We start from the raw sequence: 23,935 nt of genomic DNA on the forward strand, positions 1-23,935 counted from the left end.
TAATTGCTGAAAGATAACATGCCAACAAATGGTAAATAGTTTATTAAATGTAGCCTTCCTTAACTCACGCAATGTTGTTATAATGGCAGGGAATATACCATTTGACAAATACAAACACAATCAGGGAGACTGGCTGAGAGAACCGCAGCTGTATCTGCGTCGAGCGAACAGAAAGCAACATGCGTATTTGAGGCGACAGCTGAACCTGTCGCTGGCGCGCGCGGAATGCGTTGGACGACAAAAGTAGTGCTTTTATGGAAGCTGGTTACGGATATGTAACCTCACCCATTCGACTTTGAGTCGTCTCACAGTGAACAGGGCGCACACATCTCCGTGCTTTGACAAGTTGGAATTTCTCATCTTGCCATTACTTTTGTTTTGATCCACTATTTGTACAGAACATTCCTATGATAAGGAGGATATTACACTGAAACAGGTAAACGTTTTTTCCTGCAAGACTTTAGTTGAAGATAATGTGTGATATGTGGATGTTAAAATTCACCTGTTGGGGAGCGTTTCAAATTTGCCCCTCAATTGTTGATCTTTAAATTGAGATTTGTAATATAAATGAGAAAAAAAAGAATGCTAGGTAAACTATAATTTAGTAATAAAAAAAGGTGAAATATTGAAAGTAATAATGTTTCAGTTAGGCCTATAGTTGACTTTGCTTTGTCATTCAGCTGTTGGGTATAAAAACATACACAAAAACATGTTTTGTTTAGCTGTAAAATAAAATATTCTGTTAGTTTGGTACTGTTCTTTTTTAATGTCAGTCTAACATGACCAAACATCAAAGAAATCCAGATATGTTCTTTTAAAACACAGATTATTTCTATTTGAACACACAGATTCTTCTAGCTCATTGTCAATGGTATTTAGTGGCAGCTGCTTATATACTGTTAGACCAAAATAGGACTTCACTTGCCAGGCCTAAATGTGTTGGTTAACTATGATATGGCAGTTCAAGTTATTCTAGGCAAATCCTTGCATGAAATGTGGGGTCAAGAAAAGTATTCATGGGTGAAACTGTAATTCAATAGACTAGATCATGTTTAGGGTAATAACCTTTGATTCTTCTTGCCAATATGTAATACTCTAAATGATTAAATAGGAGGTCATGATTGATACAATAGGCTACTTAAATGTATATACCATATGGAAGTGCTTCGGCAATAATATAAATATGCCTGGAATTATATTTTTCTAATGGTTTTTGTATTTCAGCAAAGGCCTGCAACTCCTTTGTACAGAGATGGTGACTTGGGCTTTGTGTTTGCTTACTGCATCCCAATATTGTATCATTTGGATTAGTGTCCATTTGTGATATACAAAGAGACAATTTTGCGATAAAAAGGGTATCGTTTAAAAAAAGAAAATAAAAACATTTACATGAATTATCACCTTTATTATCATGCCTGGTTATCACAGCTGGATTGAAGAGGGCAGTGTATTATGACGACCAAAAACCACAGATGTACTGATCCCAGTCTAATGGTGAATTGGATGAGATAAGATTTTTAGAAAGAAGCCTTGGGTTGTTCATATATTGTTAGAATCCAGTTCATTACCTGTTACTCTCAGACTGGCAATCCATACCATCAACGTCATAGTAGTTGTCGTACTCAAAGTCGTTGATGTGATATGTGCCAACACAGCTGTCTATCAGGTGTGTAATGGGAAATCGATCTGAACTTGAACTCAAAAGTCAAATTTGCAACAGGTGGTCCTTTTGACAAAAAGTTGTACGTGTTGTACTCTGTTAAGTAGGCCCATATAATCAACGTTTGGCCAACATTGGGTACATTTAGGCCTACCTTTCAAGCGTTCAATCCATCAATCAGTCAAATCAATGACACTGTATTTGTTGGCCTCTCTTTTTATTCAAATCATATCAAATTGTATTGGTCATATACATGTTTAGCAGTACTTTGCACTGCACTTTGTTCACCGCAAACCCTTGACTTTTTACTTCGGTATTATTACCAAGAGAATTGATGAGAACAGATTCAAAACGTATAGCCATGCCGGATGCCAAGCTTAGACTTCTAACACACGGATCAACAGTAACCTTTTTAGTGCCTGATGACTCTATGGCCCAAACATCTCTTGCTCATCCGATTGTCTGGGACTAAGTCTGGCCGTTTTGTCAAGGGTCTGTTGGGCGACATGCGGCTGCTGACCCTAGCTCTGTCCCACCGCATATCACTCATCAGAAATAGCCATGATCACATGGCCTGGACACACAAGTGGGCTATACTTAGCGTTCTGACCCTGCACATTGTGCTGTGGCTCAGCATACTGGGGGGGGGGGAGCGACCCTTTCCTCCCCTAAACTGCAGCAGCCATGAGGTGCCTGCCTCCCCAGACACTCGCAAGACTTCAGATGCTCAGCAATTGTGCTTATTGTTAATGTGATATTGTGTAGGCAGGGTATTAATTAATCAATCTAATGTATTCTATAGAGCCCTTTTACAGTAGTTGCCACAAAGTGCTTCACAGTGTAATATGTAGGGTAGTAAAACAATGACAGATATTCAAAGTTACACACATTCGTGAAGTCCATATAGGCTAGTCATTTACCACACCACATTTCAGAAAGGGCAATTTGGAATGTTTACCTGTGAAACTGTTGTCTATTCAATATAGTTCGTTCAATCAGCTCAATCTGAAGTCCATCATTGGTAGACCCGTCATACCATTACATCTTTGATGATGGTTGAGAAGAATGAGACTACATTTAGTTAGCATTTTTTGATGGAGTAAGTTGGAATATGGGGCAGAGGAACTTAATAAAATTGTTAAAGCGGTATGCGTAAAAAAAAATCATAAAATGATTATGTGAAGATTAAAAGGTTGTTATTGTACGATACCGTAATGTTACCTTTCTTTTTTTGACAGGTAACATTTGAAGAGGACCTTGTCAATTTGTCAGAGTGGCGCAAACATGACTGAGGGGTTACAGAATGTTGCTGATGTCGCATACGACACGACTGATGTGGCACGCGGCATGAACGATGTGGCACGCGACGTGAGTGACGTGGCACCCGATATGAATGATAAAGCGCATGGCGACGTCGCGACCGAGTGGCACGGGCTTGGGGCACACAAAGAGGACGATGCCCCACATGACAAGCATGATGAGGCACTTAGCGAGAATGAGGAAGAGGTTCACACCGAAGAGGACGAGGTTCACACAGAGCCTGAGGAGGATGAGGAAGATGAGGCACACAACATGAGTGAGGTGGAGCACAGAGAAAATGATACGGCAAAGGACAAGCCAATGCAAAGGTCAAGATCGAGGAAGGACAAGAATGATGTGACACAAAATGGTGTGGCTCATGACATGGACAATGAAAAAGAGGACGAAGAGGAAGACCAGTTACAGAACATATCTGAAGTGGCACTGAAACAAGAGGTGAGGCACGGCCATAGCACGGCCATATCTGTGAGTTTACCCTGTTGGAGTTGATGTATTAGCTTACTTAATAATAAGGTTTACTTCTGGACATCTTCAATATTAAAGATAGTAGGTTGTCGAGACAATTACTGATGTTACATTAGGGAGTGTGCCTGTAGATCTCTCATAAAGTTTCTGCAACGTTCAACTGAATAGCACTATTCAACATGGGTTTGAGTTCTTAGACTCTCAGCCCTATGGATCTCACTCCTATGAATCTTTCCCTTAGCACACTCCCAATCCTTTACAAAATGTTACATTGACACTTGTATCTTCATCTTTCTCCAGAGACTCCTGCGCTTCAAAAAGCCGGTGGCCAGGAGCTACGTGCCCCAGATTGGTAAGGCTGACGTGAAGAACAAGTTTGAGGCCATGCAGAAGGCCAGGGAGGAGCGCAACAGTAGGAGGAGCCAGGAGGAGCACCAAAAGAGGAAGGAGCAGTATGTCAAGGAGAGGGAATACAACCGCAGGAAGCAACAGGTCGGGGGTCAAAACAAGACAGAGATAACCCCAACTAACTGTGACCTGCATGGTATGGAGCACTAGCCTCAACAACCACAGTGTGGGTGTACTGGAGAACGTCATCATATCACTTTGTACAGAAAAATCACACCTTTTTTATTTAATTGAAATACCTTAGTTGTGTTTGGGTTGTGCTTTTATCCATCTAGGGTGATTATTATAACATTCTTTTTACTGACAATTACTGATAACGTACTAAATCAATTGTGCATTTTATGCATGTTGTCCTTTATCACAAGCTGTATCACAGGATGCAGCGTTGTAAAACAAACAGTGTCCGATACGAGGGATTAACACATCGATACTCAGGAGGGGGGAAGAAAACTCCCTGTACTATCGTAGTCAACTCTCTGAGACGGGATGCCTACATGCTGATCTCCCCCCATGTCACAACCACATGATCCAATCAGAGGCCTACCTCCAGGTCACATGAATGTGCAATTACACAGGATTAGGGGCTTGAGAACTTGCTGGGACCAGCATGGCTCCTGAGTGTGCAAAGCAGATGATCCCAGATAAACCGGTAACCTCTCAGCAAAGCTCTCCCTCTGATCCACCACAGATAAAAGAACTACTCGCCTCCAGTGATGAGGAGGAGGAGGTGAAGCCAGCCAAGGTAGAGAAATCCTACGTCCCCAAGATCACAGGTAGGAAATGGGGGTATTGTTGAGGGTGTAGAGGAGGGCAGGTGGGCTGGGAGAGGGCTGAGGAAGAGGGCTCTGTTCTAATTCTCATCTCACCTCATGGGGCAAATTCATTTGGCAACAAACTGAAGGATACGGACTGAAACAGGGAGGGACTACCTGGACTCATCCAACAAGGAACGCTCATTTTCAATTCCAGTTGCAAAACGTTTTAAAACGTTGCATGCCTAATGAACATGACCCTGTTGTTTGTGCTGTGGTCTCATCTTCATCGTCATCTACATGTGGGTTCTACACTCTACAGGTAGCGTGAAGGGGAAGTTTGCTGAGATGGAGAAGCAGAGACAGGAGGAGGAGAGGAAGAGGATGGAGGAGGAGAGGAAGAAGCGCGCCACCCAGGACATCATGGAGAAAGCGAAGATGCAGAAGGAGCTGGCCAAGAAAGCTGCAGAGGTAAACTTGTGAGATTCCTTCCAGGTATACTGTAGTGTAGCCTATAGGGGAAGTGGGACAGTAGGGCTGGATTGCTCAGTCGCTGCCTCTATTGAGGGACTGGCCTCCATCTATGTGTAATCAGTCAGGTAATCCTCAGCTGCCACCCAGATGAGTTATTTTAAGTGCCATTTGAAAGGCTAACAGTTGGTGCAGGTTGGAAGGAAATCCTGCAGTGGAGTCCAGTGGAGCTGCAAGCCACAGCAGCTCTGAGAACACATATTCAGGTCATATGCTATGAATTTTGGGTGTATCTGTCAAGTTGAACAAGGTTTTCCTCACTAGTCATCACGTAGTTGCTTTAGTATCCTTAGAATGGATCACAAACAAAATTGTGGCTTCGAAGGCATTCAGCCCTAGTTGCAATGGCGCATGAGGCATTGACGCTAGCTGTAGCTATAACCATGCCAAACTGGACCGAAGCCAGTTCTCCAAATTTATGTTGACCTAGATACGATAAGGTGGTAGATGTCAATAAGTGACAACACACACTAGGAAGTACTTGGAAGCACTATGCCTAATGCTTGTATTCAGTGCATACTGTAGTCACGTTGTTGATCTTAGTTCTACTCCAGTGATCTATTTGTTTCTTGAACATGGTGAAAGCTATATAGACTTCAATCTTCATTGTCTCCTTTCACTGCAACCTACTGCATATACCTTTACTGTATAGTAGTGAGGAAAAACTTGGGGAAGTCTTTATTGAGGGTGGGAGGTAGCTTTAACCTGAGCCAGTACTGACCGAATGAGCTATAAACAATTGGGCCACCATGCTTACAAGTTCTGCTGCTGCATGAGCCACATACACTGCCAGGTGTAGACAACATGTGACTGGCAACTGTTTCCCACACCACTGACTAAATTAGCCCCTATTGCCCCCCCCTCCTATTTTAGGGCTGACATTCACAGACTGACCCATTGAAAATGGTGGCCATTAAGTGAAAGAATGTTCTCTTTTATGGGCTGTTAGCCTCTCTCTCGCTCTCTCTCTCTGTCTGTCTGTCTGTCTGTCTGTCTGTCTGTCTGTCTGTCTGTCTGTCTGTCTGTCTGTCTGTCTGTCTGTCTGTCTGTTTTGTTAGTGGGGATTTTTCTCTCTATTTTGACATAACATAGGCAGGTATTAACTAGTAATTTCATAATGTATAACATAGCTTTAGCCCATTACTTGGTTATGCACAACCACTTCAGCATTTGTCAAGTTCACAGACCAGGAAGTGGTTTGTGTTACTGATGTTTTATGTGCTAAACCCCCTTTGGGAATCAATAAAGTACTGTCTTATCATATCTTACCTCATGTTAAATGTAATTTCCTTTTCTCACAATGGCTTTTGTCCACTTATGTCAGGAGGGAGATGACAGCATCCTGGTCTGCGTGGTGCCGTCGAAGCCATCGCGACCTCCAGGCAGGATCAAGATGAACTTTGAGGACCTGGAGAAGAACCGTGAGGAAGAGCTGAAGAGGAGGACTGAGGAGGAGAAGAAGAAGCGCTACAACGAGAACAAGCAGTCCTTCCGCGAGGCCAAGCGGCGCTCGGTTATACAGGTGAGCTGAGGAGGACCTCTCCAATAGGCTTTGGCAGGACTGGCAGCGTAGCAGTTTTAGGAGGAAATCAAGGAAAATCGAATATTTCATGAAAGCCATTATATCCATGTCAATCTGTGTCAATACTTCAATACAATACTTCATGGGAATATGGTGGTCTAGGTATAGATTGTTTATGTCAGCCCACAGGACAAAGAAAGAGCTTAAGTGTTTCAAGGAAAATCTTTAATGAAATCTATTCTGTCTGTGTCAATACTTTGTGGTAATACAGGGGTCTAAGTGTAGATTGTTTATATCAAAGCAGGACGAGGAGCAGCCCACAGAGAAGTAGCTTTGGTAGGACAAAGGAACAGCTTACAGTGGCTTGCGAAAGTATTCACCCCCCTTGGCATTTTTCCTATTTTATTGCCTTACAACCTGGAATTAAAATAGATTTTTGGGGGGTTTGTATCATTTGATTTACACAACATGCCTACCACTTTGAAGATACAAAATATTTTTTATTGTGAAACAAACAAGAAATAAGAAAAAAAACTAAAAACTTGAGCGTGCGTAACTATTCACCCCCCAAAAGTCAATACTTTGTAGAGCCAGCTTTTGCAGCAATTACAGGTGCAAGTCTCTTGGGGTATGTCTCTATAAGCTTGGCACATCTAGCCACTGGGATTTTTGCCCATTCTTCTCCAGCTCCTTCAAGTTGGATGGGTTCCGCTGGTGTACAGCAATCTTTAAGTCATACCACAGATTCTCAATTGGATTGAGGTCTGGGCTTTGACTAGGCCATTCCATGACATTTAAATGTTTCCCCTTAAACCACTCGAGTGTTGCTTTAGCAGTATGCTTAGGGTCATTGTCCTGCTGGAAGGTGAACCTCCTCCCCAGTCTCAAATCTCTGGAAGACTGAAACAGGTTTCCCTCAAGAATTTCCCTGTATTTAGTGCCATCGATCATTCTTTCAATTCTGACCAGTTTCCCAGTTCCTGCCGATGAAAAACATCCCCACAGCATGATGCTGCTGGGGATGATGTTCTCAGGGTGATGAGAGGTGTTGGGTTTGTGCCAGACATAGCGTTTTCCTTGATGGCCAAAAAGCTCAATTTTAGTTTAATCTGACCAGAGTACCTTCTTCCCTATGTTTGGGGAGTCTCCCACATGCCTTTTGGCGAACACCAAACGTGTTTTATTATTTTGTTCTTTAAGCAATGGCTCTTTCTGACCACGCTTCCGTAAAGCCCAGCTCTGTGGAGTGTACGGCTTAAAGTGGTCCTATGGACAGATACTCCAATCTCCGCTGTGGAACTTTGCAGCTCCTTCAGGGTTATCTTTGGTCTCTTTGTTGCCTCTCTGATTAATGCCCTCCTTGCCTGGTCCATGAGTTTTGGTTGGCGGCCCTCTCTTGGCAGTTTTGTTGTGGTGCTATATTCTTTCAATTGTTTAATAATGGATTTAATGGTGCTCCGTGGGATGTTCAAAGTTTCAGATATTTTTTTATAACCCAAGCCTGATCTTTACTTCTCCACAACTTTGTCCCTGACCTGTTTGGAGTGCTCCTTGGTCTTCATGGTGCCGCTTGCTTGGTGGTGCCCTTTGCTTAGTGGTGTTGCAGACTCTGGGGCCTTTCAGAACAGATGTATATATACTGAGATCATGTGACAGATCATGTGACACTTAGATTGCACACAGGTGGACTTTATTCAATTAATTATGTGACTTCTGAAGGTAATTGGTTGCGCCAGATCTTATTTAGGGGCTTCATAGCAAAGGGGTGAGTACATATGCACGCACCACTTTTCCGTTTGTAATTTTTTTTTTCATTTTTGAAACAAGTAATTTTTTTCATATAACCACCAATTTGGACTATTTTGTGTATGTCCATTACATGAAATCCAAATAAAAATCAATTTAAATTGCAAGTTGTAATGCAACAAAATAGGAAAAACGCCAAGGGGGATGAATACTTTTGCAAGGCACTGTAGGTGTTTCTAGGAAAATCTCATCTTTCATGACAGCCGTTCTGTTCTGTCTGTGTCAATACTTCATGTGGGTATGGTGGTCTCTAAGGTAGACTGTCTTTGTCAACGCAGGATGAGGATGAGGAGCAACCCACGGAGAAGGAACAGGTGATTCCTGGGAAACTGAAGATGACGTTTGAGGAGGCGGAGAAGGAGAGGCAGGAAAGGCTGAGGAAGCAAGCTGAGAGGGAAGCTAAACGACGTCTGCAAGACGAGAAGAAAGCCTTCGAAGTGGCCAAGCTGGAAATGGTGACTGATCTTATAAAACCTTATTAGCTCATTCCTTATTAGCTTATTAGCACATTACGTTTCAATGGCCTGTACTTTCCATGTGATAGGTCAGATATTTCCGACTTGCTAGATAGTGTAAACCTTGAAGGTAAATTATCAGCGTGGCCATTCTGTACCAACCCTGCATATCCCCTTCATACATCCTGCAGAGCTTTTCTCTTGTGCTTTTGAAGTGTTAAATTGACTTGTGCCGTCTTTAGGTCTTGATGAGACTTTTAAAGAAGCAATCTCAATCTGTCAGAGCTTGCATGTTGGTGTGTATAATGTAGTTACAAAGGTGAACATAATCTCGTAAACATGGGATGAGGCCTAAAACAATCCACCTTTTCTGAACAAGAAAACCCCCCGGAAAAAAACCTGTATTAAACAGTCAATGCATCCTTAACAGTAGCATTCATTTAGCGCTACGTACAATCAAGCTTCGATAAGGTGCTTTGAGGCTCTTCCCGGATTGAACCTGCGCTGTTGTTGTTAGCGCTGTGTTCTAACCAACTGAGCTATTCTTCCCAGCCTTGTGCCTTGTGTGATTTTGGAAGTTGATGTGCTTGCAGGGCGACGATGAGGAGGACTCACAAGGAGCTCAGGGCGAGAGAGAGGTGATCCAGCCGGGTAAACTAAGGCTGAGCTTCGAGGAGCTTGAGAAACAGAGGGTAGAGAATGAGCGTAAGGCAGCAGAGGCGGAGTACAAGAGACGAATGGAAGAGGAGAGGAGGGCTTTCGCCGAGGCCAGGAAAAGCATGGTCAGTGAGAGTAATATAATGGTCACTTCACCTGATCCCAGATCTGTTTGTGCTGTCTTGCCATCTCCTATGGTCATTGCCATGTCATAGGAGATGGCTATACAGCACAAACTGATGTAGGACCAGGCAAAGCCCCTAGCCTGGTCATTGTGTTTAGAGTTCCTTTTTCATACTGATCCCACCCAGAGATGTCAGACACTAGTTTGAGCTCTTTCGTTGTTGTCCCCTTCTCCAGATAGTGGATGATGACGATGAGGTGTTGCTGGCCATGCTGAACCTGGAGGGCAGCAAGCCAGGGAAGCTGTGCATCAGCTTCGAGGACAAGGAGCGTCAGAGGAGAGAGGCGGAGGAGAAGAAAGCAGAGGAGGAGGCCAAGAGGAGGCTGGAGGAGGAAAAGAGGCTCTTCGCAGAGGCCCGCAAGAATATGGTAGGACTGGGTAACATACCCATAGAGATCCTACAATTCACTTGAGGAATTTGGCATCTTAGCAACATGATAAAAAAATCTGCCATCTTGCCAGTGTAACCCTCTCACCAGGCTCGAATATGACTCTCACAATATTAACTTATGCAGAGTATCTCAGCAGCATGGGATGTTAGGTGAGACGGACATCTCCAATAAGAATTCATATTGTAAACTATCTAGGGTTATGACAATAGGGTATTAACTTCAGATGAAATGATTATAGGTTTCTGTTATTGAATCAGGATAAACCATCCCATGCATTAAATTAAATTGAAACAATCAATGACTCCACCAAGGCAATATACATAACGTTCCATATGTGTATTAAAACCTTTTCAAACACAAATACATTTTCAGACACAGCATCAAAAGAAATAAAAAATAATCCCCAATGAGTCGTGCACAACCCGTGTCCAAATTATTTCAAGTTTGCTTAAATAAACCGTTGGCGCGCGTTGGAGCTCAAAAAAAGGACGACACCCCAAAATATCCTGAAGCACCTCACGTTGTGGTTACTCACTGCTTGGTAGATATTCCCTCAGCGAAGTATGGCAGTTCCATGCAGGTTTCCTCACAAAGTCCAAGGCAAGCACATCTACCCATGCAGACAGTACTCCTTAGCCGTAACCGATATCCCATGGGAACACAAACTCGTTAAGCTTCACAAGCCATTATCTCCCGGTGTCACTCAATGCTAGGCTAACCTCAAGGCTGGCAAATACCTCCACGACGAGACGGTAGCTTCAGTCTTTACTAAGTTTTAACAAAATTATAACAACTCTTTTATAAAATAAAACATGTATTTCCCTTCATATCCTAGTAGGTATGGGTTTTGTTCTAGTTCTGTCGTCTTCTTTTATAATTTTTCTTCACCAACCGTCCTAATGTAAAACGTCCAACCTTTCATCAACGTCTTTTTCCCTCTCTTTTTCCCAGGCCTCCCGTTAACCAGGTCAACTCCCATTGGCCACAACTTATCAAGCGACCTTATTGGTCAAACTTAAACTTCAAAGTAAAACGAACTATTCACTTATACATTAAATAAATATTTCTTCAAAAAGCATAATGCATTAACAACATTACAGTTTAGGAGCAATTCAATCATCTTTTAAATATAATACCAATTAATTATAACAAATAAACTCAATACCTGGTTCAAACAAGGGTATTACACTAGGAAGAAATTTGATTTTTAGAAACAGATCAAATATGGTATAACTATGGTATAAAACAATACATTTGTGAATCATAGGATCTCTATGAACATACCTCTGCAGGCAGCACCAGCATGTTGCTCATGAAGCCCTGCGCTAACATGTAGGTTATAGTAGGCTACGTTCAGAAGGAGCATGTGAAAAGATTGAAATTATTTTGATGAATCATTTATTCCTGTTTTTTCATCATGATTAGAGCCACAGTGAGTTACTTTTTGGAACTTGTTTTGCGTGTGTATGTCACAGATGAATACCTTCAGTTTCTCACGCTGTGCGATATTATGAACTCTGCTTGAGCCGTGTCACCTGAGCACATATCCAATGTAATGCTCACACTTTAAACAAACTACAAATTACATTTGCAAACAAATGATTTGTGTAGGCCTTACGAAGGCTTTATTATGACTCCATAGTTCTTATAGTTCAATTGAAGTTATAGTTTGTTTAAAGTGTGACCAATCTACTGAAAACTAACCCCAATATTAACAGTTGAGGTAGCCTATATTTAATATAAGAACTCAATCTCTAATTGATCTATAATAGGACATGGATTAATCCTACATGATGATGTAACGTTACTGAAACACTACACTTGCAATTGCTGTTCCTACTTTCAAATGATCTTCTTAAAGAGCCCCCTGGATCGGGAAAAATCTAAGACTTCATATCAAGATGGAGAAGTAAGATATTTTCACTTTCAAATGACAATTGTATTTGTACACTGACTAAGAAGAAATAACACAGTGTTTCACATGAACTGCTAATACTGTAAGTTCTTATTGTAAGTCAAAGGTTATGCATGGATGTGAATGGTCTGTATGAATGGGATATTCAGTAGGCATACTAACACTGCTGGCTTGCTTTAAAAGTGGCTCCCCATCGGTGTGTAATAGTGTGTCCTGGTTACTTGGACTGATTCTACAATGATGTTGAAAGACTTACTAGATCGAGATTAAAAACCTTCATCTCATTCTAGGGCTTTTTACAGTATCTGATGAGAAGATCAATGTGATTTGGTTCTCTTAGCTTTGCTGGTCAATGTGTCTATGTTGCTTAGCTTTGCTTTTCATTGGGTGCTTCACTGTTTGTGATTCATTCTGGGAGGGTTAAACCGGTGGATTAAATTGCTATTGGAAGCTGCTATGATGATTGATTTGTGATTAAAGATTATTTGTGCTGTTTGATTCTGATTGGTTTATAGTGAAATGTCAAATGACACCATGCTCTGTGTTTGTATTCCGCCAGGTGCTAGACGAGGAAGAGGAAGGGATGTTCAAGAGCGAGTCCCAGGAAGCATTGCACCCTGGGAAACTAGAGATGAACTTTGAGGAGCTGCTGAAGCAGAAGGAGGAAGCCGATAGGAAGCGCAAGGTGGAGGCGCGCAAAAAGAAAATGGAGCTGGAGAAACTGGAGTTTGAGCAGCTCAGACAAGAGATGGGAGAGGTCAGTCATCAACATGGTATCAGTCTCACAATGCTGTTAACTAAAACCCACATGGGAAGTCTCATGGATATTGGCATGGAACTACCAACTGCAGAGATTGATGACAAGACGAGGAGAACCAGGGACCGTATTTATCAAGCGTCTCAGAGTAGGAGTGCTGATTTATGATCAGTTTTGCCTTTTAGATGACAATCCCAAGATTACATGGACAGGTGGGACCTGATCCTAGATCAGCCCTCCTACTCTGAGACGCTTGGTACATACGGCCCCAGTTTAAACCATGAGACCAACAGTGAGCTCCAAAAGTATTGAGACAGTGGCAATTGTTTTGTTGTTTTGGCTCTGTACTCCAGCACTTTGGATTTGAAATGATAAAATCAGGTTAAAGTGCAGACTGTTTAATTTGAGGGTATTTTCATCCATACCGGGTGAACTGTTTAGAAAGTACAGCACTTTTTGTACGTAGTCCCCCCATTTTAGGGACCAAAACTATTTGGACAAATTCACTTATATGTTTATTAAAGTAGTCAAAAGTTGAGTATTTGGTGCCATATTCCTAGCAGCAATGATTACCACAAGCTTGTGACTTTCCGTAATCATGGTAGAATTGACATTAATGTATAAGTGTTTAGAAACATATTCTATTCTTATTAACAATAAAAGTAAAATAAACTCCAAAATGACACAATACATTATTGACCATTAATTTCAATTGGGCACAAAATAATCTGAAATACAACTTAAACAAACAGCAAATGAATCCAACAAGTTTGTAGAGTCACAAGCTTAATGTAATCATTGTGCGCTAGGAATATGGGACCAAATACTAAAGTTTTAACTACTTTAATACACATATTGGTGAATTTGTCCCAAGACTTTTGATCCCCTAAAATGTAAAAAGGTGCTGTAATTTCTAAATGGTTCAACCGATATGGATGAAAATACCCTCAAATTAAAGACAGTCTGCACTAACCTCATAGTCATTGTACCATTTCAAATCCAAAGTGCTGGACTACAGAGCCAATACAAAAGAAAATAATTTTGGAGCTTACTGTATGCTTCTATTGTGATCGTATCCTCATCACTAATCAGTTCAATGTGCTTCTTTCCAAAGGATGAAGTGAATGAGTGCTCTGATACAGTGAGTAAGGAGTATGAGGAGCTGAAGAAACTCAAGAGGACCGGCTCCATCCAGGCCAAAAACCTCAAGTCCAAGTTTGAGAAGATCAAGCAGTTGAAAGACGAGGAGATCCAGAAAAAGATTGAGGACGTGAGAGCAAAGAGAAAGGCCGTAGACGAGGAAATCAAAGAGAGGGAAGAAGAGCGGATCCAGGAGGTATATATTTGAGCACGATCCTTCAGAATCGCTTAGGAACGCCAACGTGTTGGTCTGTATCATGTTCTTCTGAACTCACTTACTGTAAGGGCTGTTTTTTCAGGAGGATGATGACGGCAAAAAGGACACAGAGAAGGGGGCTGAGGAGGCTCCGTTCAGACAGAAGGTGGACATGCGTGCACGGTTCGAACAAATGGCCAAAGCCAGAGAGGAGGAGGAGAGGAAAAAGGTGGAAGAACAGAAGCTGCAGAGGATGCAGTTCGAGCAGCAAGAGATTGACGCCGCTCTCCAAAAAGTAAATCCCTCTTTCATCGGGTTCAATCATCGGGTTTCTCGTTGTTAAACTGTGGGCATCCTTGACACGCATGACATTCTAAAAACGCATGACAGTTCAGTTCAGCCCGAAGTGGTAATGTGAGAGGGGGAGGGGTTCCAAAAATTGAAAATGTGCTATCACGTGTCATGTCTTTGGCAGAAAAGGGAAGATGAGGAGGAGGAAGAGGGAAGCATCATCAATGGCTCGGCAGCCTATGAGGATGAGGAGGACCACGCCAGGTCGGGGGCTCCGTGGTTTAAGAAGCCCCTGAAGAACCAATCGGTGGTGGATGCCGAGCCAGTGCGGTTCACGGTGAAGATCACCGGGGAGCCCAAGCCAGAGGTGACCTGGTGGTTTGAGGGGGAGATGCTCCAGGACTGTGAGGACTATCAGTACATAGAGAGAGGGGAGACATTCTGCCTCTACCTGCCAGAGACCTTCCCTGAGGATGAGGGAGAGTACATGTGCAAAGCTGTCAACAGCAGAGGCACCGCTGCCAGCACCTGTATCCTAACGATAGAAAGTAAGCAATCGTCCGTCTGACTGCCACTGCATGCCTGCATGATACCACTTCCTGTTTTAGTTTTCTGATCTTCCTATGATTGGAAGGGATCGCATGCTCCTCTTCCTCATTGGCTTGGTTCAGCTGGTTCATCCATGGGTAACACCTCCCTTTTCTGTTTCTCTCTTCCAGCTGAGGACTACTGATGCTTTCCTTTTTCTGGAACTTTCCCTGTCTCTCTCACTCTTTTTTGTATAACGTAATATCTCATGTTAGAGCCAAAAAGAGGAGGAAACAGCAGTATGCTAGCCATTCCTTCTAGGGATACACACAAAATGAAAAGTGCAAGATCATGTTGTTTACGTATTGCTCATCATTCATCATTCATCCCTTTCATTATTATGTTTAGGATGAAATTTGTGCCAAATCACATATTGGTCCCATGAGTGATTGCTGCCATGAATGACGTTCAGATTGATTTTGTGATCCTATCATAGATCCCAACGCTTGTGCATCTGGGAAAATGTCCCTTCAAAGGTCAAATTTCAGAAAGTTTCTTTTGAGAATATGGTGCAAGCCAATTCAAAGCCTTTTGATATCCCTGTGAAATAGATACAGCAGTATGCACAATCTATCTGAAACATTGGTTACTAATAAAAATAATGGTCTATTTAGGATTTTTGTTTCTTTCCTTTTTTAATATTTTGTTAACCTAAAAGGTACACAAAGAATTTTCATATCCCAAAAGCATTATATTGTTGTATGGTTTGAAATATAATGACACAATTGGTTTTATGCTAGCCTAAATATTTGTGATACGTTTATTAAAAGTTTTAATAAAATGTGCTAAATACCAGTCTCTGTGCAACTGTTCTATCATTTTTTTTACATGAATTACAGTAATGTAAATGTATGGATGGAGGGATGGATGGAGAGGAGGGTTTCTACTTATTCCATTCGATTCTTGTCACGATTCCCACCGACGGTGGCGCCCCCTCCTGCTCGGGTGGCGCTCGGCGGTCGTCGTCACCGGCCTATTAGCTGCCACCGATTCCCTTTTGCTTTTCCCTTTTTTTATTTTGTGACACCTGTGGTCAATTAGCCATTGAGGGGCTATTTAGTTTAGCTGGCCCTCTCCTGTTCGTGCGGGGTTAATGATTATTTCTTTGACAGACGGCTTATGTTCGTGTCGACGTTGTTTTGACGCCGTATGTACTTTCTCCCCTGTGTGTGGGAACATTTGTTTTTTGTGTGAGTGTATATTAAAAACACCACTACCCTGTGTTCGCTGCTTCCTGCGCCTCATTCCTCCTCCAAAACTACCAAGCCGTAACAGAATCCCGCACCAAGATAAAAGGCATGGAATCAGCGGGAGCAGCGGCCACTCCTCTGCCCTCGATGGAGGAACGCGTACTCCACCACACGACAGTCCTCCATCGCATCGGATCGGCAATGGACCAGATGATGGAGAGGATAGACCGATGGGAGAGAAGTGGTATCCTCTCTCCACCTCCACTTCCCCCGATACAGCCATCTTCGCCCCCCATGACGTCTGGCTCTGGCGCGCTTCGTTTGGCGCTCCCGAGGGAGTACGATGGGGCGGCGGCTGGGTGCCAGGGATTTTTGCTCCAGCTTGAGCTGTACCTGGCCACCGTCAGACCTGATCCCACGGGGGAGGAGAGCGTGAGTGCCCTCGTTTCCTGCCTGACGGGCCGAGCTCTGGAGTGGGCTAATGCGGTCTGGAACGGTCCAGACTCGGCGAGGGACCACTACCCAGAGTTCACCTGCCTGAGGTGAACGGCTGTTCCACCTCAGGCAGGAGACGAGGAGTGCCCAGGACTTCGCGCTGGAGTTCAGGACCTTGGCTGCTGGGGCGGGGTGGAACGACAGGGCCCTCATAGACCACTACCGCTGCAGTCTCCGGGCGGACGTCCGCAGGGAGCTGGCCTGTCGGGACACAGCTCTGTCCCTGGACGAGCTCATAGATATGTCCATACGACTGGACAATTTGCTGGCTGCCCGCGGGCGTTCGGAGAGGGTCCTTCCCGTTCCACCCCCGTGCACCCCCGCCACCACCCCTATGGAGGTAGGGGGGGCCGTGCAAAGGGGCACCGGAGGAGGTGGCTCCTCCTGCACGAGCTGTGGTCGGAGAGGACACACGGCCGACCGGTGCAGGAGGAGCCAGTCTGGGAGTCGAGATGGCAGGCAGAACACTTCTCGGTCACCTCAGGTGAGTCAGCACCAGATTCACCCAGAACCCCCTGTTGGTCACGTGTTTTTACCTGTTTTGTTTACTAAATTTTTTCCCTCTTCCCAGCATAGGGCGCTAGTCGATTCAGGCGCAGCTGGGAATTTTATGGACCGTGGACTTGCCATTAAGCTGGGCATTCCGCGGGTGCCGATAGATTCCCCTTTCCCTGTGCACTCCCTAGATAGCCGGCCATTAGGGTCAGGGTTAGTCAGGGAGTCTACGGTGCCACTGGACATGGTAACGCAGGGGAATCATAAGGAACGCATTAGTTTTTTCCTTATTGATTCGCCTGCGTTTCCGGTGGTGCTGGGGTCCCCTGGCTGGCTGGTCACAATCCCCGTATTTCGTGGAAACAGGGGGTTCTCCAGGGGTGGTCAGAGGAGTGTTCAGGTAGGTGTCTAGGAGTTTCCATAGGTGCCACGTCGGTGGAGAGTCCAGACCAGGTGTCCACCGTGCGCATTCCCCCTGAATACGCCGATTTGGCGATCGCTTTTTGTAAAAAGAGGGCGACTAAATTACCACCTCATTGACAGGGGGATTGTGCGATAGATCTCCAGGTTGACGCTGCGCTTCCCAGGAGTCACGTGTAACCCTTGTCACAGGAGGAGACTGCGGCTATGGAGACATATGTCACGGAATCCCTGGGACAGGGGTACATTCGGCCCTCCATCTCACCCGCTTCCTCGAGTTTCTTTTTTGTGAAGAAAAAGGAGGGAGGTCTGCGTCCGTGCATTGATTACCGAGGTCTCAACGCTATTAGGGTGGGGTTTAGTTATCCACTACCTCTCATCGCTACGGCGGTGGAATCATTTCACGGAGCACAGTTCTTCAGAAAACTGGATCTCAGGAGCGCGTATAATCTGGTGCGTATCAAGAAGGGAGACAAGTGGAAAACCGCCCTTAGTAACACATCAGGCCATTATGAGTACCTCGTCATGCCGTATGGGTTGAAAAATGCTCCAGCCGTCTTTCAATCCTTTGTTGACGAGATTCTCAGGGACCTGCACGGGCAGGGCGTGATAGTCTATATCGATGACATCCTGATATATTCCGCCACCCGCTCCGCGCATGTGTCCCTGGTGCGCAAGGTGCTTGGTAGACTGCTGGAGCATGACTTATACGTTAAGGCTGAGAAGTGTGAGTTTTCCAAACGAGCCGTCTCCTTTCTGGGTTATCGCATTTCCACCACGGGGGTGGTGATGGAGTGTGACCGCGTTAAGGCCGTGCGTAATTGGCCGACTCCAACCACGGTGAAGGAGGTGCAGCGGTTTTTAGGCTTTGCCAATTACTACCGGAGGTTTATCCGGGGTTTTGGCCAGGTAGCGGCTCCCATTACCTCACTGCTGAAGGGGGGGCCGGTGCGTTTGCGATGGTCGACGGAGGCGGACGGAGCCTTCAAGAAGTTGAAGACGCTGTTCACCGACGCACCCGTGTTGGCGCACCCGGACCCGTCTTTAGCGTTCGTAGTGGAGGTGGACGCGTCCGAGGCGGGGGTGGGTGCCGTGCTATCACAGCGCTCGGGTGTGCCATTGAAACTCCGCCCCTGCGCTTTCTTTTCGAAGAAGCTCAGTTCGGCGGAGCGTAACTACGATGTGGGGGACAGGGAGTTGCTAGCAGTGGTTAAAGCTCTGAGGGTGTGGCGGCACTGGCTTGAGGGGGCTAAACACCCCTTTCTCATCTGGACCGACCACCGAAACCTGGAGTACATCCGGGCAGCGAGGAGACTGAATCCACGTCAGGCAAGGTGGGCCATGTTCTTCGCCCGGTTTAGGTTTACCATCTCCTATAGACCGGGTTCCCTGAATACTAGGGCCGACGCGCTGTCCCGTCTCTATGACACGGAGGACCGGCCCATCGATCCAACTCCCATCATTCCAGCGTCTAGGCTGGTGGCCCCTGTGGTATGGGAGGTGGACGCGGACATCGAGCGGGCATTGGTGTTAGAACCTGCGCCTGCGCAGGTGCCCTTGGGGCGCATGTATGTGCCGCTCGGTGTTCGTGATCGTTTGATTCGGTGGGCGCACACGCTACCCACTGCGGGTCATCCTGGTGAGGCGAGGACAGTGCGGAGTCTAAGGGGGAAGTACTGGTGGCCCACCTTAGCTAAGGACGTGAGGTCCTATGTCTCTTCCTGTTCGGTGTGTGCCCAGAGTAAGGCTCCTAGGCATCTACCAAGAGGGAAGTTACAGCCCCTCCCCGTTCCACAACGACCATGGTCGCACCTGTCCATCGACTTCCTGACAGATCTTCCCCCCTCTCAGGGGAACACGGCGATTCTGGTGGTTGTGGATCGGTTCTCTAAGTCCTGCCGTCTCCTCCCATTGCCCGGTCTCCCTACGGCCCTGCAGACTGCGGAGGCCCTATTTACCCACGTCTTCCGGCACTACGGGGTGCCGGAGGACATTGTCTCTGATCGAGGTTCCCAGTTCACATCCAGGGTCTGGAAAGCGTTTATGGAGCGGCTGGGGGTCTCGGTCAGTTTGACCTCCGGTTATCACCCCGAGAGCAATGGGCAGGCGCAGAGGGTGAACCAGGAGGTGGGCAAGTTCCTGAGGTCGTATTGCCAGGACCGGCCAGGGGAGTGGGCGAGGTATATTCCCTGGGCTGAGTTAGCCCAGAACTCACTTCGCCACTCCTCTACTAACATATCACCCTTTCAGTGTGTGTTAGGTTACCAGCCGGTCCTGGCACCATGGCACCGGAGTCAGACCGAGGCTCCTGCGGTGGAGGACTGGGTCCAGCACTCCAAGGAGACCTGGAGAGCCGTCCAGGACTCACTAAAGGAGGCCAGTGCGCGGCAGAAGAGGAGTGCTGACCGCCACCGCAGTGAGGCGCCCGTGTTCGCACCGGGAGACAGGGTCTGGCTCTCGACCCGGAACCTGCCCCTCCGCGTGCCCTGCCGGAAGCTGGGGCCGCAGTGTGTGGGGCCCTTCAAAGTCCTGAGGAGGATAAACGAGGTGTGTTATCGGTTGCAACTCCCTTCCTATTACCGTATTAACCCCTCGTTTCATGTGTCTCTCCTCAGGCCGGTGGTAGCTGGTCCCCTTCACGAAGATGAGGTGCCGGAGGTCCCTCCGCCCCCTCTGGACATCGGGGGGTCCCCGGCGTACAGCATACGGGCCATACTGGACTCGAGACGCCGGGCGAGGGGCCTACAGTACCTCGTTGACTGGGAGGGGTACGGCCCGGAGGAGAGGTGCTGGGTGCCGGCGGCGGACGTCCTGGACCCATCTATGTTGAGGGAGTTCCACCACCTCCGTCCGGATCGCCCTGCGCCTCGCCCTCCGGGTCGACCTCGAGGCCGGTGTCGGCGCGCTGCGGGAGCCGCGCGTCAGGAGGGGGGTACTGTCACGATTTCCACCGACGGTGGCGCCCCCTCCTGCTCGGGTGGCGCTCGGCGGTCGTCGTCACCGGCCTATTAGCTGCCACCGATTCCCTTTTGCTTTTCCCTTTTTTTATTTTGTGACACCTGTGGTCAATTAGCCATTAGAGGGGCTATTTATTTTAGCTGGCCCGCTCCTGTTCGTGCGGGATTAATGATTGTTTCTTTGACAGACGGCTTATGTTCGTGTCGACGTTGTTTTGACGCCGTATGTACTTTCTCCCCTGTGTGTGGGAACATTTGTTTTTTGTGTGAGTGTATATTAAAAACACCACTACCCTGTGTTCGCTGCTTCCTGCGCCTCATTCCTCCTCCACGACTACCAAGCCGTAACAATTCTATTCTATTCTAGGGCATTTGTAGTTTATTACAATGTTGTAAGACAGATCCTATTTTCAGTTGCACCTTTATCAAGGTGCATACATTGATCAACAGTTACGTAAGAATTATATATATATGAAAAATATACACAACCGTTCAAAAGTTTGGGGTCACTTAGAAATGTCCTTGTTTTTGAACAATAGTTTGAGAAACAGATGCCTCACAAGTCCTCAACTGGCAGCTTCATTAAATAGTACCCGCAAAACACCAGTCTCAACGTCAACAGTGAAGAGGTGACTCCGGGATGCTGGCCTTCTAGGCAGAGTTCCTCTATCCAGTGTCTGTGTTATTTTGCCCATCTTAATCTTTTCTTTTTATTGGCCAATCTGAGATATGGCTTTTTCTTTGCAACTCTGCCTAGAAGGCCAGCATCCCGGAGTCACCTCTTCAACTGTTGACGTTGAGACTGGTGTTTTGCAGGTACTACTTAACGAATCTGCCAGTTGAGGACTTGTGAGGCGTATGTTTCTCAAACTAGCAACTCTAATGTACTTGTCCTCTTGCTCATTTGAGCACCGGGGCCTCCCACTCCTCTTTCTACTCTGGTTAGAGTCAGTTTGCGCTGTTCTGTGAAGGGAGTAGTACACAGCGTTGTACGAGATCTTCAGTTTCTTGTCAATTTCTCGCATGGAATAGCCTTCATTTCTCAGAACAAGAATAGACTGACAAGTTTCAGGAGAAAGTTATTTGTTTCTGGCCATTTTGAGACTGTAATCGAACCCACAAAATGCTAATGCTCCAGATACTCAACTAGTCTAAAGAAGGACAGTTGTATTGCTTCTTCAATAAGCACAACCGTTTTTAGCTGTGCTAACATAATTGCAAAAGGGTTTTCTAATGATCAATTCGCCTTTTAAAATGATAGACTTGGATTAGCTAACACAACGTGCCATTGGAACACAGGAGTGATGGTTGCTGATAATGGGCCTCTGTATGCCTATGTAGATATTCCATTAAAAATCAGCCGTTTCCAGCTACAATAGTCATTTACAACATTAACAATGTCTACACTGTATTTCTGATCAATTTGATGTTATTTTAATGGACACAAAATGTGCTTTTCTTTCAAAAACAAGGACATTTCTAAATGACCCCAAACTTTTGAACGGTAGTGTAAATATATTGTACAATCAATGTGTGCAAAGCTCTTAGAGATGTAGCGAGAAAGACTGCTATAATTGCTGTCAAAGATGATTCTAACTTGTATTGACTGAGGGTTGTGAAGACATGTAAATTAGATATTTCTGTATTCCATTTAAATCAAATCAAATGTTATTTGTCACATACATATGGTAAGCAGATGTTAATGGAGAGCCTTGAGGGCAGTACAGTTGCCGTACCAGGCTGTGATACAGCCCGACAGGATGCTCTCGATTGTGGATCTGTATAAGTTAGTCAGGGTTTTGGGTGACAAGCCAAATTTCTTCAGCCTCCTGAGGTTGAAGAGGAGCTGTTGCGGCTTCTTCACCACACTGTTTGTGTGGGTGGACCATTTCAGTTTGTCTGTGATGTGTACGCCTAGGAAATTAAAACTTTCCACCTTCTCCACTGCTGTCCCTTCGATGTGGATAGGGGGGTGCTCCCTCTGCTGTTTATGGAAGTCCACGATCATCTTCTTTGTTTTGTTGACGTTGAGTGAGAAGTTGTTTTCCTGACACCACACTCCGAGTGCCCTCACCTCCTCCCTACAAGCTTTGTCGTCGTCGTTGGTAATCAAGTCTACTACTGTTGTGTCATCTGCAAACTTTATGATTGAATTGGAGGCATGCATAGCCACACAGTCATGGGTGAACAGGGAGTACAGGAGGGGGCTGAGCATGCACCCTTGTGCTGCCCCAGTGTTGAGGGTCAGCGAAGTGGAGATGTTGGTTCCTACCTTCACCAGCTGGGGGTGGCCTGTCAGAAAGTCCAGGACCCAATTGCACAGGGCAGGGTTGAGACCCAGGGCCTCCAGCTTGATAATGAGCTTGGAGGGTACTATGGTGTTGAATGCTGTGCTGTAGTCAATGAACAGCATTCTTACATTTTTTTATTTATTTTATTTCACCTTTATTTAACCAGGTAGGCCAGTTGAGAACAAGTTCTCATTTACAACTGCGACCTGGCCAAGGTAAAGCAAAGCAGTCCGACACAAACAACACAGTTACACATGGGATAAACAAATGTACAGTCAATAACACAATAGAAAAATCTATATACAGTGTGTGCAAATTTAGTAAGATTATGGAGGCAAGGCAATAAATAGGCCATAGTGGCGAAATAAATACAATTTAGCAATTAAACACTGGAGTGATATATGTGCAGAAGATGAATGTGCAAGTAAAGATACCGGGGTGCAAAGGAGCAAAAAAATAAATAACAATATGGGGATGAGGTAATTGGGTGGGCTATTTACAGATGGGTTGTGTACAGATGCAATGATCGGTAAGCTGCTCTGAAAGCTGATGCTTAAAGTTAGTGAGGGAGATATAAGACTCCAGCTTCAGTGATTTTTGCAATTCGTTCCAGTCATTGGCAGCAGAGAACTGGAAGGAAAGGCAGCCAAAGGAGGAGTTGGCTTTGGGGATGACCAGTGAAATATACCTGCTGGAGCGCGTGCTATGGGTGGGTGCTGCTATGGTAACCAGTGAGCTGAGATAAGGCAGGGTTTTACCTGGCAAAGACTTATAGATGACCTGGTGCCAATGGGTTTGGCAACGAATATGAAGCGAGGGCCATCCAACGAGAGCATACAGGTCGAAGTGGTGGGTAGTATATGGGGCTTTGGTGACAAAATGGATGGCACTGTGATAGACTACATCCAATTTGCTGAATAGAGTGTTGGAGGCTATTTTGTAAATGGCATCGCCGAAGTCAAGGATCGGTAGGATAGTAAGTTTTACGAGGGTATATTTGGCAGCATGAGTGAAGGATGCTTTGTTGTGAAATAGGAAGCCGATTCTA

The 23,935-nt window shown here is 45.4% G+C and overlaps 1 protein-coding gene across 2 annotated transcripts; it reads left to right on the top strand.

Moving 5' to 3' along the window:
* The first annotated feature begins 201 nt into the window (after positions 1-201).
* LOC115157994 (nexilin) lies at positions 202-15,256 on the top strand. Of its 2 annotated transcripts, XM_029706421.1 has the most exons (15): positions 205-436; positions 2,899-3,415; positions 3,746-3,937; positions 4,542-4,626; positions 4,928-5,076; positions 6,461-6,658; positions 8,743-8,919; positions 9,513-9,701; positions 9,937-10,128; positions 12,014-12,061; positions 12,627-12,824; positions 13,939-14,160; positions 14,264-14,455; positions 14,636-14,999; positions 15,171-15,256. In XM_029706421.1, the coding sequence occupies exons 2-15, from the start codon at positions 2,945-2,947 to the stop codon at positions 15,182-15,184; spliced, it is 2,691 nt and encodes an 896-aa protein (XP_029562281.1). In that variant the 5' UTR covers positions 205-436; positions 2,899-2,944; the 3' UTR covers positions 15,185-15,256. The 2 variants fall into 2 exon arrangements, with proteins under 2 accessions (XP_029562282.1, XP_029562281.1); XM_029706422.1 differs by lacking the exons at positions 12,014-12,061; positions 15,171-15,256 and having other exon boundaries at positions 202-436; positions 14,636-15,019.
* Positions 15,257-23,935: the final 8,679 nt, after the last annotated feature.

The sequence above is a fragment of the Salmo trutta genome, chromosome 22 (assembly GCF_901001165.1).
Source record: "Salmo trutta chromosome 22, fSalTru1.1, whole genome shotgun sequence".
NCBI lineage: Eukaryota > Metazoa > Chordata > Actinopteri > Salmoniformes > Salmonidae > Salmo > Salmo trutta.